Source organism: Staurois parvus, unplaced genomic scaffold (assembly GCF_062004578.1).
Source record: "Staurois parvus isolate SC_StPar_1 unplaced genomic scaffold, SC_StPar_1.0 ptg000249l, whole genome shotgun sequence".
Taxonomy (NCBI): domain Eukaryota; kingdom Metazoa; phylum Chordata; class Amphibia; order Anura; family Ranidae; genus Staurois; species Staurois parvus.
The window spans coordinates 13,805,299-13,825,078 of NW_028318045.1; the positions used below are offsets into that span (position 1 = coordinate 13,805,299).

The 19,780-nt window shown below is 40.6% G+C and overlaps 1 protein-coding gene across 1 annotated transcript in view; it reads left to right on the forward strand.

Annotated features, from left to right (window-relative positions):
* EFCAB6 (EF-hand calcium binding domain 6) overlaps positions 1–19,780 on the forward strand; it is a 212,375-nt gene that overhangs the window by 142,636 nt on the left and 49,959 nt on the right. Inside the window, exons 15-18 of the mRNA XM_089680804.1 lie at positions 1,515–1,675; positions 2,309–2,479; positions 6,559–6,730; positions 13,431–13,545. Of these exons, the coding sequence (XP_089536930.1) occupies positions 1,515–1,675; positions 2,309–2,479; positions 6,559–6,730; positions 13,431–13,545 (619 nt within the window). The remainder of the gene's footprint in view (positions 1–1,514; positions 1,676–2,308; positions 2,480–6,558; positions 6,731–13,430; positions 13,546–19,780) is intronic.

Genomic DNA, 19,780 nt, shown 5'->3' on the forward strand with positions numbered 1-19,780 from the left:
GTTAAAAAAAATAATGGACTTGCTGGTTAAGTAAACAGGTGAAAATAAAGGAGAAGAAAAAGAGCATAAAAAAGTAAACTAATTCAGCCAACACATTTAAGAATTGGTAAGCTACAATATAATTAAAAAAATACCAAATAAAATACCAAAAATAGGCAGGTAGAGAGTAAAGGACTAATCACCAGTATTGTCTCCCTTCAGCTGATCTTTTCCCATTACTGAGGCAGCCATCTTAGTAGAGGCAGGGCTTTGTTTCCTCATGTCAGAACCTCCAACATGGAAAACAATGAATAGCACAGTATTAACATCACCAAATATAACGCCAAATCTCCTGAGACTAGCATAGAGAGGAACCAGATCTCACACTGCAGATATACAGTGGGGAAAATAATTATTTGGATCTTGGATGAGAACCTTTCCCTAAGCCAGAACACTGAAGAGGGGTCATGGATGGGTCTTCCAGCATGACAATGACTCAAAACATACGGCCAAGGCAACAAAGGAGTGTCTCAAGAAGACTAATCTGTGTTCCACATGAGCACATAGCCAGTCTGTGGGATACAAAGTTATTGTTGGTTGGTAGGGGATCAAATACTTATTTTACTCACTGAACTGCAACTCAATTTATAACATTAGTATCATGTGTTTTTTTCTGGATTTTGGGTTGATATTCTGTCTCTATCATTTAAAATACACCTATGATAAAAATTATAGACCCTTCATTTCTTTGTAAGTGGACAAACTTACAAAATCAGCAGTGGTTCAAATAATTATTTTCCCCACTGTACAGTTCTGGTGTTGCACACGTATGCCTAGGCACCCTCACACAGCAGAAGTGCAGTAGTTTTTTCTCAGGAGCAATTCCAAACGGGTTACGGCTTAGGCATGAATAATGTGTTTCAACATTCCCTATAGCATAGCAAATTTTCACTCGAGTTCATTGTCACTTTAGGTTGTTCTGCCATCCCATTCAAAATAAATAGGCTGCAATAACACAATGCACCTTAACACACAATAACACATTAGTGTGAATGGACCCTAGAATTTTCAGAATGATTGGCGGTTGTGTGGCTAGAGATAAAAAAAAAAAATCATAAAAATATGCAGACCACATCAAAAATAACTTTCAAGCCTCATGCATATTGGCCATTTGCTCAAACCCTCCAGACGCCTTTGCTCCTGGCAGGAAAAAAAAGCAGCTTAAAAAACGTGCCTAAAATATGTTTTGTAAATGTGGTTAAGTGTGTTTACATGCATTTAGGCCTGTCAAGCTCTTTTTCTGCTCAAATGCTCCTCTTCTGAATGCGCAAGTGATGTGTATTTTTCAGCCTCTAATGTGCGCCTGGAACATAGAGGGGTATTTGGAGGCAGAAAAAACTCCCTTTAAAGAGCATTTTAAGCAGTGTTCATGAGGTCTTAGTTATATATATAATAATAATGTGAACTGTCTGAAAATACATTATAGTTTCCCTTTAATTTGGTGAAAAATATTTTTTCCTGTTTCCTCCTGGCAGATGGAACACATTCTCCTCAATAAGATCAATGCGCACTTGAAGGATGTTTTTAAATCTGTACTGTCGCATGACCCCAAAGGATCGGGGATCATCCACAAGGATCAGCTGAAGAGCATCCTTCAGACATACTGCCCGTCTTTGTCAGATGACCACTATAATATGTATGCCATTTTCTTTCCCTTTCTGTTTGTTATTATTAACATTGCTGCTGGTATTTGACCAAAAGTATGTGGACATCCCTTTACTTTGTAAAGCACTGCACAAACTGTTGGTGTTATATAAATCCTGTATAAAATAATAATAATCCCTCCAAAGTTTATGCTAATTATGCTAAGACATTTTAGACCATTGTAAGCTTCCAACCAATTTACGGTAGACCCTGTTCTGTTTCATCATGACTGTGCCCCGTGTACAAAGCCAGCTACATAAAGACATGGTTTGATGAGTTTGGTGTGGAGGAACTCAAGTGTCCTTCACAGAGCCCCGACCTCAACCCAACTGAACATCTTTAGGATTAGTTGTGTGCCAAGTCTTCTCATCCAACATCTGTATCTGACCAGGGCTTAACATTCCCACAGACACTCCATAATCCTGTGAAAACCCTTCCCAGTAGAGCAGAGCCTGCTATTGCCACAAAGAAAAGGAGGGGAGGAATATGGGAGTCAACACTATACTGGTGGCCATGGATGTGGATTGAGATCTCCAACAAGATCATAGTCAGATTTCCACAATCTTTTGGCCACATTTTTTCATCTATCTGTTTTTCAGCTGATAATGTTTTTATTCCTCATCAGGATTTGTGACCAGTATGGGGATAGCTCTTCCATGGCCATTGCCTACTTGGAGCTGCTGCACGATATCGGAGTCTCTGTCTCATGCGCTGATGACATTAATGGTGTGAGCACCGACATCCTAGACAAAAATCAATACCAGGAGGGACTAAGACAGTCTGATCATTGTGACAGGTAACAACTACTATATTAGCATGAGCAGGCCTTACAGAAGTAAAAACACAAATAATATGAAACATGACTTTTGGGGAGATTTCGTGAAGAGGTTGTATCAGATATAAAACATAACTAGATACAGTAGCTGCCACAATAAAGAAAAAGGGATGCAGTGTCATCAAAGCCAGGCAGGTTTGTTGATGGACGGCACACACTGCATCCTTCCACCATAAGCCCGCCCACTAACATGTTTCACCTATCTAGGCTTAAAGTGATTGTGAAGCTTGATTTTTTTTTTCATTAAAATAACAAACATTATACTTACCTGCTCTGTGCAATGGTTTTGCACAGAGCAGCCCCAATCCTCCTTTTCTCGGGTCCCCTGCTGGCGCTCTGCTTCTCCCCCATAGAATTCATTACGGTAAAAAAAAACTTCTTTACAGCCACTTTAATCATAGAGTCAAACATACATTGTGCAGATTTGGATGTCAGGGCAAATTTCTCCAAATGGACAGATAGCAGTAGAAATCTGAGCGGTTTAACCCTTCCCTACTCTAACCAAAACAATAAAAAAATTGTGACAGATGTAAAAAGCACCATTTTATACAGTAATATTAAATGATAAGTGCACCTTTTAACAAAAAATAATAACTACAATTTTTTTTGTAGGTAAAAGAAATGTGCATTTATTATTTCTTGTTTACGGAGCCTCTAAAGTCTAAAGCATTGCACCAGCGATCAGCAGATCACTGGTGCCATGCAGGTCCCCCCCTGACCTGTCAGTATATCTGCTTGACAGGAAGGCTAAACGAACTACCATGGTGCTACGGAGCGCCGTGGTATTTCATTGAAAGCTACTAGCCGACAGCCGCAAAGACTGCCGTGACTTGTAGTTTTCCCATTCACAGAATGTTGTGAATGAATGATCCCCAGTCACAGTGGGCATTCGGGTGGGGGCCGGTCAGATCATAACATATTACATGTTACACCCTGAATATGAGTGTAACATGTTTCGAAAGATGAACTTATCCTTTAACTGTAACATTAACTATAAAATCATTTTGTGTATTTTAAATTTTACTTGTTTAAGTACCTAAATCCTTCTTGATATCAGACTATTGAGTTTCCCTGCACTCAAATAAGATAGAGATGACCTCATTAGCCATCTTCTGGTCTTTTTACAATCACAGGCTGGGGACAAAGAGGTGACCATTTAAAGTGAAACTAAACTCTCTCAATCAGCATTAACTTTATTTAATCTTTATGCTGCCAGTGTTAGTAAATAGATAGGAAGTTACAGTATATTATATTTACTTGGTTTAAATGTTTATTTACATTCATCACTTGCTTCCTGGTTTCTGGCCTAGGCCAAAATGATATCATACATCCTAGGGGTCTTCATGGGCATTTTGTTTACTTTCATCTGGAGGAGAGAAGGTGGTACTTTCTCAGCTAAGCACACCCTCCTGCCTGCATGCCTGAACTAAGAGCAGATGGATTCCATGAAGTAAATGCTACATGAATCATCTGCCCTTACTCAAGATAGCTGTGGCTAGAAATGCAAAGGGGATGTTTTTCAAAGTTATTTTTCAAAAACATAAAGCATGGAGATATGGATGGACAGGTGAGTTTGCTCAGATATAGTTTAGTTCCACTTTAATTGCAGTATAGAAAAGTGAGGTCATCAACCTGATTGTTTTGTCTGAGTGGACTGTGTAAACTGGAAGACTGACTGGAGAAAATGATAAATTCTTTAAGTAGCAACCATATATATTTCAACTCTTTGGTCGGCGTTCAGTTCTAACTCTACTAAAAAAGAAATTTAGTCAGAAAATGAAGTCCTAATAGATCACTTAAGAATGGACCCTTTTGCTGGTATAGCTATGTAAACATTAGGCCTCGTTTACACCATGTGCAGAGACATGAGTTTTTCTGCTTGCATTCTGCAAGGGCACAGAGAAAACAATTGTTCTCTTTGAGCCCTGTTCACACCACAACATTAGTATTAGTATCATGTGCAGATTTTTTGTTCGCAGGAATCTGCAACGTGTATAAAATTTACTGAAACTCATGTCTCTGCAAGTGAATTCTGCACATATTTTCTATCAGTTTTTCTGCATGTATGGTTTGAACAAGCCCTAAAATTAGGTGTCTATACTGTTTAAAATTCAGTGATACACTCTCACCCTGCTCTGCACATGCTCAGTTGCTGTCTCTACTGATAAAAAGGTGCAGCGCTAAAACATATGCATATTACAGTGCAAAGTGATCAGTACATATAAAATCAACTGAGATAACCTAAAAGAATAACTAAAAGAATATATGCATAAAATTATATATACAAAATATTATGCTCCGTGAAGTGATAATACATGGTGAAAAAATGTCCCAAAAGGAGACGTGAGGATTTCTATTCCAGATCACAATATTTGTGTTTGGGTGATAAATCCAAGAGTGCCAGATGCCGTGAAAAGATAAGCAAAATGCGCACTCACCAGAACACTTTTCAGGTGTTGAATGTCCACAGGAATGACTTCTGTGGGCTGGGAACCACCACAGCCGGGATCATCACTGACAGATGTAGTGCCATCTTTGAAATGTTTACACCATTCAAATGTCTTACCGCACTGTGCTTGAAGTCTTCTGTGATATTCGTGGGTTTTACGCCTTTGTTCAGGAAACTTCATCACCACACACTATTCCAAGCACGCACTAACACTGTTGCCAGCCATCTTGATTAACTGTCTCTGGACTGGACCACAACATGTGCACCGCCTGTCAGTAATAGGACACACTTGCTATTTACTACTGTGTGTAGTACCGCCATGCTAGTATCCCTTTTTCTACCTGTAAAATTAAAAGTCCCGGTTCAACTTGAATGCCCCTCGTATATAGTTTTTGACACTAAATAGAGGGGATAGTTTCCAATAAGGAAGTGACTGCTCTGGGCTTCAACAAAATGGTGGACTCCAGCAAGAAGAAACAGGAGCAATGCTGGAGGCAATTTACAGCACACTAATGTTGGTAGCATAATTTTTAATGTGGGATGTATGTGCTTTTGTTAAAGAACATTAACTGTTATCAACTTGTTATGTGTAAAGTTACACTTTGACAAAAACTAAGGTATCAGATTAGAGTAGCTTTTCTTTTTAACCAGTTCCTGACCGTGCTATATCCAAAAGACGGCTACAGCGCAGTTGGCTAGTTTGGGGAGGGCATCCAGAACCACACCCCTCACGTGCCATCTGTGATTGTTGTGTCCTTCAGACACAGATCACATGACTAAGGAACGGGCCAATCACAGCCGCTTTTAGCATGTGACCAGCTATGACCACGCTGACAGCATATGAGGAGAGCCGGTAAGCTGCAATTCTCAGGGGGGCATCTACACTGATCATCAGTGCCCTGATGATCAGTGTAGCCCCATCAGTGCGGCCAATAGTGCCCATCAGTTGAATCAGTGCCCATCAGCTGAATCAGTGCCCATCAGTGCTGCCCATCAGTGCCGCCTAAGAGTGCCCATCAGTGCCACCTAACAATGCCCATCAGTGCTGCGTAACAGTGCCCATCAGTGCCGCCTATCAGTGTCCATCAGTGATTCCTCATCAGTGCAGTCTATCAGTGCCCATCAGTGAAGGAGAAAAATTACTTATTTACAAAACATATAACAGAAACTAAGAAAAACTTTTTTTTTTCAAAATCTTTGGTCTGTTTTTGTTTAGCAAAAAATGAAATCCCCAGTGGTGATTAAATACCACAAAAAAGCTCAATTTGTCTAAAAAAAAATTATAACAATTTAGTTTGGGTACAGTGTTGCATGACCACGCAATTGTCGTTCAAAGAGCTCTGAAAGCTGAAAACTGATCTGGGCAGGAAGGGGGTAAAAGTGCCTAGTAGGCAAGTTATTAAATAACTGTAGTTAAAAAAAAAATATTGCATTTCTCCATACCATCCATAGTCAAGCAGCGTATTGTTTCATGAATAATTATGGTATCTTTCCTATACATGCTACATTTTCCTTTGTTTTTCACCTAGCATTTTCAGTGTACTTTTAGCAAAGCAAATGTTTAACTTGTATCTTTTCCAACTCTTGGAAGAATGAGGGGGATTGAAACCCAAGCCAGTAATTTGGTGAGGAAATTTACTGTGGATGAGGTGATCGACAAGCTGAAACATTGTATGACGAAGAACGGATTTACTGTCAAGGAAAGCTTTCTAGCCTGCAACAGGCAGCCAGATGGAAAAGTCTCCAAGAAAGATTTCAGAAAGGTAGGAGAGGTTTTCCACTGCACTCGGTTCTAATCTGAGCTCATCATCTGGACGAGACAGTAGTTTCTGTAAGGCAGCTGTGGGCTGGTGCATGGGGCCACGGTGCATGAGATAGCAAAGCCAAGCATCAAGATTTATAAACTGTGATAATATTTTTGTTTTGTTTCCATTTTTTGGCCAACTCTAGGTAATTGATACTACATTCAGATGGAGTGAATTGAAGGAGGTGCAGAGAAGTCAGTGGACTTTTTAGAGTTCAACAAATGTCACACCATCTTTCATGTCTGGTGCTCTTTAAGCTGAAAAGTAGCTCTACACATTGCGGTCTCCAAAAGCTCATTCCAGCATTAGTTTTCACTAAAATAATCCGTTTGTCACGAGAGGGGTGAAGCTTGTACGAAATAATACCTGTTACAATGATGTGACAGTAGTACATTAAGATGAAGGGTATGAACTCAGCACAAGCTACTTGAAAGATTGGTTACTTATTGCATTAAATATGGTCCCAGTTTTCAAGAGCCATAAACATATAGTATACTGAGTGTTCTGCCTGCAAGCTTAGATGCCTTTTAAATGGACTGTTTTTTTTTCTTTTTATCATGTTCCCTTTATTTTCACCTGATCTTGCAAGTAACAGACATCCAGTCCAAGGGTGACAACAAGATAGGACTATGGAAGCCCAACCATCTCCTCTTCCCCATAACATAGAGGGGCAATGTTCTGTATTTGTCAGGGATGAATGAGAGAAATGTAATTAATAACAGTCAGCACAAATCGATATAAATAAACACTTGCATATTATTATTTAACAGACCAAAAGGAACCAAAGCAGAGAAGAAATTAATTGATTTAGCAGTCCTCCATCTATTCTAACCAGCTGGCCCCCAAGTGATAGATGGAGTCCTGTGCAACAGTACAGTCTGCACAAACACTAACAGGGAACCCAATAAATCCCTAACAATACTTTTCTGAAGGTATGGCCTTTTAAAATGGCCTGCGCCAAATTAAAAAATCCCTGACACCCATTTCGATAGCTTAACTGACATATGCAGGAGATTCGGATTGTTTCTAATGCACCAAATTCAAAAAATAATTACCTCCAGTTTCTAGATAACAGGAAAAAGATAAGTTCACCTTTCATAACATGTTACACCCATATTCAGGATGTAAGATGTTATGAATAGACCGGCCCCTGCTAGCTGTCAAAATGTTTTAAAAATGCAGCCATGTGGGGCTCCACCCGCCTGGCTGCATCGCTTACTCACAGATTTTTGTGAATGAGAAATTACAAGTCCCGACAACCTTAGCAGCTGTCAGCTTGTAGTTCTGCATGAACTACCATGGCCCTGTGGAGTGCCCTGATATTTCATTGATTCTTTCTGTCAGTATATCTGCTTTTCTCGTATATCCCTTACAGGCAAGCAGATACGCTGCTGGGTATACAGGAGGCCTGCATGGCACCAGTGATCTGCTGATTGTTGGTGCAATGATTTACAGGCTCCTGCAACAAAAAATAATAAATGCACATTTTTTTACCTGCAAAAAAATGTGCATTAATTATTTTTTAGCAAAAGGTGAACTTATCCTTTAAGACCAACTTTAGTTTGGCATACAGAGACAGTCAGAGTTCCTCTCTCTGTACGCTGTGTAACAGAGCGGCATATTTGCTGCTGCAATCTCCTCTTCACTGCAGCGGCCTCCTAGAAACCAGTGATGCTACAATGGGCAGAGCCTATTAGGGAAGCTAAAACACCAATTCCCCATCAGGTTTGCTCTCTTCTTGTTATTGACAGCAGACAATGGGCAGATTCCATAGCCAATAGCAGGCTGTCTATTGGGTAAGGATTTACTCACTGCCTGCTGTCAATCACAAGGGGGTGGGACCTGATGGGAAACTAGTGTCTGTGAATCCCCATCAGGCTTCGCTCACCCAGCTTCAAAACTGTATGACAGCTGCTGCAGCAGGCGGAGGTGCAGCTGCACTGAGGCCAGAGTGTCAGTATGGATACTCGGGCCTCTGTATGCCTCCGCATGCAGTACATGCCCCAGATTCATGTAGATGTTTACAATAGGTAAATTAATCTGTTGCCCGCACAGACATTTGTCATGTGGAAGCCCATCAAAATTCTAGGGAATGTCTCAGACACTCATTATGAATAGCTCTATATGTCTGCCCTTGATGTACGTTATCAGTCTTGTTGGGGCCCCGTTCTCGGTGCAGCAACCAGAAATTGCTACTCACACCTATAGATGTGCTCTGGGTAGATCATTTGATTAAAATTTTGCAACAATCAATCAAAACCTGCTGGAAACAGGGAAAAAATATGTGTTTGATCATTTCATACTGGTCTAATTCTCAATGGCCTATCATCTGTCACATCCGTTTAATGATGACATGTTACATAATAGTGATTACAGGTTGACTTCGGGCTCGCACTGATAAAAAGGCTCATTCGGTTGTGCTGGGAGACTTCTTAGCACAATGAGAACAGTGTCAAATTGTTAATGAGAGATTTTTCATTCTGTTAACACCTCCCGGAGCCCCACTAGCCAGAAATCATCCTTGTTACACACTTCGCAATTAACACATGCCGGAGACATACAGAAAGGTATCAATGACTGCTTTACTGTGTTAGATGGCAGTGCTGTTCAAAAAAGGAAAGCATCTTTCCCCAATTACTGCTGAAATACAGGACCGTGTTATAGAGATTGTTTTGTTTACTGTATGTTTTTTTTATTCTGTGACTAGACACCAAATGTTTAATGATCCACTTAAAGGACTGCAATACACATATACATTATATAAAAAAAAGCAGATTTTTTTATCTGGATTGCAGTTTGTACAGTAATTGCTACATTAAGTGAAAGTCATGTTTTTGATGAAACGTTTGCATTTTAATGCTACTTTTACATATTTGTAATATTTATATGTAAATTATCTGTTTAAAGTATATCTAAACTAAAGAACAAAAATATAATAAATTGCAGCTTACCAGTCCTTAGATAAAGTGGCTGCATTTGTTTTTCTTCAGACTTTTATTACCTTTATTTTCACCCGGTGTGTCTGCCTGTCATATGGTTACAACGTTCCTGTACTATACTATAGCTATGAAGGGGCAGTGTTGTCACACTGGGACAGGATTACAAAAAACACTCTTCTTCTTCATAATAATAAAGGGGAAGAGGTGTTTTGTAGTCCACAGAGAGAGCTCAGAACAGTTTAACTGATAGCAGCACACTGCCTAAGCACAGGAAGTTCACTGGATTTCTGGCATTATATTTTTGTGCAGTTATCAAACATATGTAACAAAACACATTTGGTATTATATACAGTATTTAACACTTTTCCCTTTTAAGGGCATAGCCATGGGTTTTCTTGAAAGCTCACAACCCTTCACCCTACTGATGCCTTTGCTGTGCTCCCCTACTGCTCCAATTGTAGATGAGAGCTGTAGGTCTAAACCAGAGGTCTCCAAACTACGGGCCAGGGGCCCTTTGCTTGACTCTATCCAGCCCTTGGGACACTGTTTCTCCAATTGACACCATTGATGAGGCACCATTCCTCCCACTGACACCATTAATGGGGCACTATTCCTCCCACTGACACCACCAATGGAATACTATTTCTCGTGCTAAGACCAATGATGGAGCCCTACTCCTCTCTCTGACATTGTCGATGAGTCACTATTCCTCCATTTGATACCAACCATGGTGCACTATTCTTCCTGCTAAAACCAACAGTGGGGCACTACTCCTCCTGTTAAATCCAATGATGCGGCATTGTTTACCCTAACTTATGCCAAGACATTTTCTATTCACACTGGCCACAGTCCGGCCCCCCTAAATCCTGAAGGACAGTAAACTGGCCCTTTGTTTTCATGTGGAATTGGCCACTTAGACTCGAGAACTACATTTTAGGAAGAAGGGGAGAAAGTCATACCCAGAAGCTCTGAGTATTTTTGACAGCTGTGACAGCGACTGGAGCAATGAGAGATCGTAACAGGTTACCTAACTAAACCCAAGCACAAAAATGTAATACATTCAAGTTTACCTGTCCTTAGATGTGGTGACTGTATTCATTTTTTCAGGGTACAATAATTTCCAGCAAGTACAGAAGGTACCTTTTGATCCTGCCAGAAATGCAGTGTCTTTGTCACTTCTTGTGAGCTGGCCTGGAAACAAAAAAAATGTTATCCTTTATGTATTTTATATATATTACTAATCTCCTCATCCCCCGTGTACCAGAGATGAACAAAGGTAGGCATGTTTGAAGTCCAGCCAGAGTGACAACCATGGCTCCCTCTAAAGATACATTGGAGAAGTGAGCATAGCCATCAAGGGACAGGAAGGGTGTTATTTGCAGAATTACTAGGTGAAACTAATGCAGCCGCCACATCTAAGGGCTTGTAAACAATTGTATTTACATTTTTTCTTGGGTGTAGATATATTATAAAGCTGAAGTGTATTTAAAAAATCTTTTATCCTCTACAACTTTGTTTACATTACATGTGAGGGCTGCTGCATTCTATAGAAATCTTCACTGCAGGGCTGCCTTGTCCTCTTCCTGTTGCTGAACTTCCAGCACTGTATTGGGGGTGAACCGCTTGTGGTCTCTGGGCTCCACGGCACTAAAGATGATCCGAGAGGAACACACCCCCTCTTGTCCTATCCTCCATTGAGAAATGTTCTTTTATTGATTACACTACCTGTAACATGATCTGTGAATGGGGAAGAAAATCCAGTGACTGATCGAACGCTCCTCCATTCACAGATCGCCATCAGATCATCCCCTTGTCAATATTTCCAACAAATGCAACTGTGAAAATGAGAGCTTGAAATTCCTTTGTATTACACAGTAGAAGCAGTTGTGAAAATGTGGTTGTTCCTGCTAGAGCAATTTAGTAAATACAATGCAACAATTTCTTGTGTGACCTTTGATCTGCACATTAAGGCTCCGTGCACATTAGCGTTTTTATTTAAGCTGAAAAAATGTTGGATAAAAACCACTGGTAATAGTGTTTTTCTGTAGCATTTTAGTAGCGTTCAGAAGCATTTAGCGATTTTTTTTTCTGCTGGAAAAACGCTACAAAAAACACTGCAAAAATATTTTTTTTTCTGCTCTTAGACGCTAAAACTCAAAAATGCTAAGAGCCTAAAGCAGTGTGTATGGACACATAGGATAACATTATTTAACTTCTAGAAGCAGAAAAAAATTCTAATTGCTTCTAGGAGCTTAAAAAAAAAAACACTAGTGTGCATGAAGCCTACATTGGTTAAAGAAACCTTACAAGTAAAAAAAAAATATATAAAATGTATTCCTGTTTAAACCCTTATTAACCCTTCAGTAACCCTAATCAGTCCTAATTAACTCATTTCTCCCCTGCTCCCCGTGGCTATTATTTTTGTGCTGACATTTGTTATTCTTTTTTTCCCCCCCAATTATATATTTTTTTCATTTATTCATATATTCTTTTTCATTCATTTTGTTTGTTTTTTTCTGTGTCACATAAAAAGTTACACAATTAAAAGAAAACAAACTCCTTTTTAATTTTTATCTATAGTTTACATAAGAAATAAAATTATTTTTGCAAGACAATTTGTCCTCAAAATAAAATATATGTGAAGTATTACTTTGTTGTTTGTTATGAAAAAGTTTTCACCGAATAAACAGGCCCACAGCAAAAAAAGTAAAAATTGCTCTGGTCCATAAGGGGTATTCAGACGTGAGAGCTGAAGTGGTTAAGCACAGGTGTGAACAAAAAACAAGTTTTGGGTAGAAAGGCAGGGAGGATTAGATCCTCTGTCATGTTTTTACTGCCCCCATAGAATTATTAACTGTCCCATGACTTCAAGGACACTGCGTTGATCTAAACTTTCTGTTTCTGCTCTATGGGATTCGCGATCCATATATTTCTTGGAAGAAAACAGTAGGGGCTGGAGAATACATTTGAAATAAGGGAAACAGGATGCCCAAGGTGTCACTGGGGCAGTCCCTAATGGGGAGTGGGAAGTTGACTTCAGTGAAAACCTTCACCAATTCCTAAAAAAAAAAAAAATAATAGGCTGTTATTTTGCAGCCATCTGAATTAATGCATTCAATTCCAGAGTTTTATACAAACAAGCCCTTTTTTTAGAACATGATTCAGTCGCTAAATTTGCATATTTACCTGCGTGGAACATAAGCTGGTACATATGTGTGCTCCAATTCAAATTATTTAGGATTAAATTAACAAACTCTAAATTTTTCTTCTGTTGTTTATGAAGAACAAATTCCCCTGCTGTCACGGGCCTCGTTTTCAGGCGCCTGCTGTCATTCAAGTAGTTAAATCCTCCGAAATAATTACTTACATTTCATCTGTCAAGTCCTCGTTATGTAAGTCATTTTCTTCCCAAGAGAAGACGAGATTTTTCCCCCGCGAGACTTGATTGAAACTTCTGAAAGAGAAGAATAAAGTTCTGGAGTTTTGTGGTTCCCCATGGCAGTATTTTTCCCAACTCCAGCACTATCTCCTTGGAGAACTCACTCCATTCATTAACGCGCCTGCAATTTTTTTGTTTTAAGACTTGGAAATACTTTATATCACAGATCCTGTGCTGTAAATTTCTTAGCTAACGCTGACATTATTTGACAATTTGCACCTCAGAAATTTACACATCTGCAATAGTTACTTGCCTTCATCTGCAGATTTTCTCTCCCCAGGTTCTGCAGGATCACGAGCTGCATCTGGATGAAAATCAGTTTAATGCCTTAACCAAAAAATTGGGATTTACAAAAGACAACCTTAGTTATCTGGATTTTGTCTCACTGTTTGAAGGTATAGAATAAACCAATTTCAATTCTTAAAGCTAATCCCTGGAAAATATAAAAGACATAAATTAATGCAGCTTTACATGTTTGCCTTTGTTTTAAATGCAAGCAGTGTAAGTACCTGAATTTGATCTGATATCACTCTATTGCAGTCCTTTGTACAGCAGAGCTCAGGCTTGCGGAAGGCAAAACAGCACAAGCGGCCAGTTGTGCTGCAGTGCAATGAACATTCTGATATGAGTAGAGAGCGGAGTAGGCTGGAGTAGGGTAGCCAGACTTACATGATCTGACTGTCCTATGGCAAAAGAATTGGGTGGCAATCTCACAAGCTCAAATGTTTGGCCTAACCAAACATCCTTGCTTATGGGAATGAAAAACAGAGAGGGGAGATAATACTGGCCATGCCCACCTGATTGTTCCACATGAGAAAGGTTGGTTAGCATTTCTATTACCAATTTCACTTGGATAGGGAAACAGTCATTATGTATGGGTGGAGGCTGTTCTATACTCCTGAGGTTAAAGCAGACTATAGGAAAAACTTTTTTTTTTCATTGAGGATAGAGTAAGGGAGGGTTATAACCCCTGTTAGTTTTTTTGCCATCTGTCCCCTTCGGGATATTTACCTTTACTTCCTGTCAAATAATCATGACAGGAAGTGAGAGGGAATCCCTGCAAATTACAGAAATCTAGGTCACCAGTGTCACAATTGGAAGATTTCAGTTTTATTACTGTTCTGGGGACAACACAAAATTTTAGATTTTCTTTCGCTGTCACTTTTGATGATAATGGTAAACAGGACAAAGAAGGAGTGCGAATCTCCCTAATGAGGCACAAACAGCAATAAAAATCTGACAGGTATTCTAATCCATCTCCACTCTGTCAAAAACGAAACAAAAAAGTTTTGCCTTTAGTTATACTTTAAAAGTGGAAGAAAGCATAATAATGTGGTTCACACATGGTGGGGGCTCAGAAAAACTGTTCAAAACAAACTGCTGTTCTTGCCAGTTTTTACTGTAATTTTTGCCCATTTGTTTCACTGGTTTCTGAAAGCTGAACTCCAGGCACACAGCTAAATACACAGATGAAATACAGTGGGGCAAAAAAGTATTTAGTCAGCCACCAATTGTGCAAGTTCTCCCACTTAAAAAGATGAGAGAGGCCTGTAATTGGCATCATAGGTAGACCTCAACTATGAGAGACAAAATGAGAAAAGAAATCCAGGCAATCACATTGGCTGATTTGGAAAGAATTTATTTGCAAATTCTGGTGGAAAATAAGTATTTGGTCAATATGAAAAGTTCATCTCAATACTTTGTTATATATCCTTTGTTGGCAATGACAGAGGTCAAACGTTTCCTGTAAGTCTTCACAAGGTTGGCACACACTGTTGCTGGTATGTTGGCCCATTCCTCCATGCAGATCTCCTCTAGAGCAGTGATGTTTTGGGCAACATGGACTTTCAACTCCCTCCAAAGGTTTTCTATGGAGTTGAGATCTAAAGACTGGCTAGGCCACTCCAGGACCTTGAAATGCTTTTTACGAAGCCACTCCTTCGTTGCCCGGGCGGTATGTTTGGGATCATTGTCATGTTGGAAGACTCAGCCACGTTTCATCTTCATTGCCCTTGCTGATGGAAGGAGGTTTGCACTCATAATCTCACGATACATGGCCCCATTCATTCTGTCCTGTACATGGATCAGTCATCCTGGTCCCTTTGTGGAGAAACAGCCCCAAAGCATGATGTTGCCACCCCCATGCTTCACAGTAGGTATGGTGTTCTTTGGATGCAACTCAGCATTCTCTCTCCTCCAAACACGACGAGTTGTGTTTCTACCAAACAGTTCTATTTTGGTTTCATCTGACCATATGACATTCTCCCAATCCTCTTCTGGATCATCCAAATGCTCTCTAGCAAACTTCAGACGGGCCCGGACATGTACTGACTTAAGCAGGGGGACACGTCTGGCACTACAGGATCTGAGTCCCTGGCGGTGTAGTGTGTTACTGATGGTAGCCTTTGTTACGTTGGTCCCAGCTCTCTGCAGTTCATTCACTAGGTCCCTCTGTGTCATCCTGGGATTTTTGCTCACCATTCTTGTGATCATTTTGACCCCACGGGGTGAGATCTTGTGTGGAGCCCCAGATCGAGGGAGATTATCAGTGGTCTTGTATGTCTTCCATTTTCTAATTATTGCTCCCACAGTTGATTTGTTCACACCAAGCTGTTTGCCTATTGCAGATTCAGTCTTCCCAGCCTGGTGCAGGTCTACAGTTTTGTTTCTGGTGTCTTTCGACAGTCTTTGGTCTTCACCATAGTGGAGTTTGGAGTGTGACTGTTTGAGGTTGTGGACAGGTGTCTTTTATACTGATAACAAGTTCAAACAGGTGCCATTGATACAGGCAATGAGTGCAGGACAGAGGAGCCTCTTAAAGAAGAAGGTACAGGTCTGTGAGAGCCAGAAATATTGCTTGTTTGTAGGTGACCAAATACTTATTTTCCACCATAATTTGCAAATAAATTCTTTCCAAATCAGCCAATGTGATTGTCTGGATTTTTTTTCTCATTTTGTCTCTCATAGTTGAGGTCTACCTATGATGCCAATTACAGGCCTGTCTCATCTTTTTAAGTGGGAGAACTTTCACAATTGGTGGTTGACTAAATACTTTTTTGCCCCACTGTACATACATATTATTTTTTATTATTATTATACAGGATTTATATAGCGCCAACAGTTTGTGCAGCGCTTTACAAAATGAAGGTAGACATTACAGTTACAATCCAATTTTGTACAAGAGGAAACAGAGGGCCCTGCTCATTAGAGCTTACAATCTAGGAGAAAGGTAATAGCTGTGGGGGGAAGAGCTGATGAAGCAAATAAATGGCAGTCTACTAGTTTGAAGCAGGATAGGCTTCGTTAAAGAGAAAGGTTTTCAGGGATCATCTAAAGGTGGATAGATTAGGAGATTGCTGGACAGATTGGGGTAGGGAGTTGCATAGGATGGGAGAAACTCATGAGACGTCCTGTAGGCGAGCATGGGAGGAGACACAGGAACTAGAGAACAGAAGGTCTTTGGAGGATCAAAGAGAGTGGTTTGATTGATATTTTGAGACCAGGTTGGTGATGTAGCTGGGGGCAGAGTTGTTGATGGCTTTGTAAGTTGTTGTTGGTATTTTAAATTTTATTTGTTAGGCGAGTGGAAGCCAGTGGAGGAATTGGTAGAGAGGGGTAGCAGACACCGAACTGTTGGCAAGGTGGATGAGCCTGGCAGCAGTATTCATGATGGATTGGAGGGGGAATAGCCTATGTAAAGGTAAGCCAATGAGGAAGGAGTTGCAGTAGTCGAGGTGAGAAATAATCATGGAGTGAATTAGGAGCTTTGTGGTATCATTGGTTAAAAAGGGTCGTATTCTGGAGATGTTGCAGAGGTTGAGGTGGCATGATTTAGTCAGGGATTGAATGTGGGCATAAAAGGATAGTTCAGAATGCAGGGTTACCCCTAGCACCCTGGCATGCAGGGATGGGTTGATAGTGGTGCTATTGATCCTGACCGAGAAATCAGGGGAAGAGGCACATGGGGGAGGAAATATTATGAGCTCAGTTTTGGATAGATTGAGTTTTAGGAAGTGGTGTGACATCCAGTCTGATATGTCTGTTAGTAAATTGGTGATACGTGGGGAAACTGATGGGGTAAGCTGAGGAGTAGAGAGATAGATTTGTGTGTCATCAGCATAGAAATAGTATTGGAAACCATGGGAAGCTATCAGCTGACCCAAGGAAGAAGTGTAGATCGAGAATAGGAGAGGTCCAAGTACAGAACCTTGGGGACCCCGACAGTAAGAGGAGTAGGAGAGGAGGAAGTAGAGTTGTAAGTGACACTGAAGGTGTGGTGTGACAGGTAAGGTTTGAACCAACAGAGAGTACAGTCATGGAGTCCAAGTAAACAGTTTTTTTTGAGGAGGGGGTGGTCAACTGTGCCAAAGGCAGCGGAGAGGTCCAAGAGTAAGAGTACCGAATAGTGACCATTGGGTTTAGCATTTAGTAAGTCGTTTGTGAGTTTTAGGAGAGCAGTTTCTGTGGAGTGTTGTGGGCGAAATCCAGACTGAAGGGGATCGAGAAGGTTATTCTCAATAAGGTGGCAGCTCAGCTGGTTAAGGGAGTTAAGAGATGGGTCTTAGGTTGCTAAGATTGGTGGGGTCCAGTAATGCCTTTTTAATCATGGGGGTGACTAGTGCGAGTTTTAGAGAGTTGGGGAAGATGCCAGTAGAAAGGGAGAGATTGAAGATATGAGTTAAACAGTGAAGGATAGAGCCAGAGGGTGACCGTAGTATTTTCGAGGGAACAGGGTTCAGTGGTTTAGGTGGGCTTTAAGAAAAAGTTTACCAACTTCCTGTATAGTAGCTAGGTTAAACAAGGGAAGTATAGATTGTGCAGGTGGACAAGGAGTGTAGGGTGAGGGAGATCAATCTTATTTTTGAAGTGATTAGTGATCTCCTGGGCAGTGAGTGAACTAGTGGGTGGAGGTGAAGAAGGACGAAGTAGAGAGTTAAAGGTAGAAAAGACTTGGCAGGGATTGTTTAGAGGGTGTTAATAAGAGTGATAACATAGGTCTGTTTGGCAGTGTGGAGACAAGAATTGTATTTTTGAAGGGCAGATTTATATTGATCAAAGTCTTGCTGGGTCTTAGTCTTACGCCATAAATGATCAAGGGCATGGTTACATTTTTTAAGGCATCTGGTATTGTCTGTTTGCCAGGGCTGTAGCGGTCAGGGCCTAATTCTGTGTGTAGTGAGGGGGACCAATGTGTCCACGGTGGATGACAGTGAACTGTTGTAATGGAAAAACAGAATGGTTGGCTGCACAAACAGCGATGTGCTGGATGAAATCCTTTACTGGGATCCTTTACATGCAATATGATAAGAACATGACAGCTCCAAGACAGGGCAGAGGAGCAGTAGATGTGTTTCACACGAACACGTGCTTAGTCATTACTTTACATCAGTGTGATGACTAAGCACGTGTTCCTGTCATGTTCTTTGTTCTTTGTCATGCCAATTGTTTTAGGTCAAAAGAAGTGGTTAGGCTCAGAAGTTTAGAGGTAGCAGGAGTGTTAAGATTAACAGGGATGTTGAAGTCACCAAGAATGATTGTGGGAATTTCAGAAGAAAGAAAGTAAGGCAGCCAGGCAGAGAAGTCATTAAGGAAGCTTGATACCGGTCCAGGAGGCCAATAAATCACAGCAATTCTTAAAGAAACTGGAGAGAATAGACGAATAGAGTGAAGTTCAAATGAGGAGAGGGACAGAGAGGGAGGTGAATGAAGGACCTGATAAGTGCTTTGAGGGGATATTAGGATTCCAACTCCACCACCTTTCTGTCTTCTAGGCCTGAGAGAGTGAGTCCAGAGGGGACCACCATGGGAGAGGGCAGCAGGAAATGGAAAGTCAGATTCATGAAGCCAAATTTTTTTAATTGCAAGCAAGTTAAAGGAGTTTGTGATAAAAAGGCCATGGACAGAGTTTGTTACAGACAGAGCGGGCATTCCAGAGGACACAGGAAAGGGGGAGGCTGGTTCTAGGAAGAAGAGGAATAGTAACTAGATTGTGTGGATTGTGGAGGATTGTTGGAGGATAGGGGGTGACCAAAAGGAAAAAGATGGGGGCCCGGGATTTGGGGAAATGTCTCCAGATCTTAGGAGAAGCAGAAGGATGAGAGAGGTAATATGGGAGAATGACTTATATGGAGGGACAGGTTCCAGTGTCCTGGAGGTTTTATTAGTATGTGGGTTCAGAATTAGCATGAGTTCATGAGTACAGTAGTAAGGAATGGTTTATCACCCAATTTGTTTAGATTCATTTCCATCCAGTTGTGAGATTTACACAGCTTTGCCACACAGCACAGCCCTGTGTGGCAGAGCATGAAGCCTGATCTTTTTTCTGTTGCAGTTCAGTAATAATTACTTTTCCCTTCTCCCAGACTGAACAGTAAAAGGAGAAGCAGTACAGTGTTGAGCTTATCTCTTCATTACTTTGCTCTCTCCTGCTATCACTGTGTTGTTTGCACATGAGCACTACTGATTGGCCCTTTGTGCTGCTGCTTCCTCCCCCAGTCTGAGCTCTTCTGTGCAAGGATTGCAAAAGGTTGATGCCAACTCAACTTTTTAAACGTTTGTATGTAAAAAAAAATACATTTAATAATATATCAGTGAACACAGAGCTGCATTATTTGTGTCTTTAATATCTGC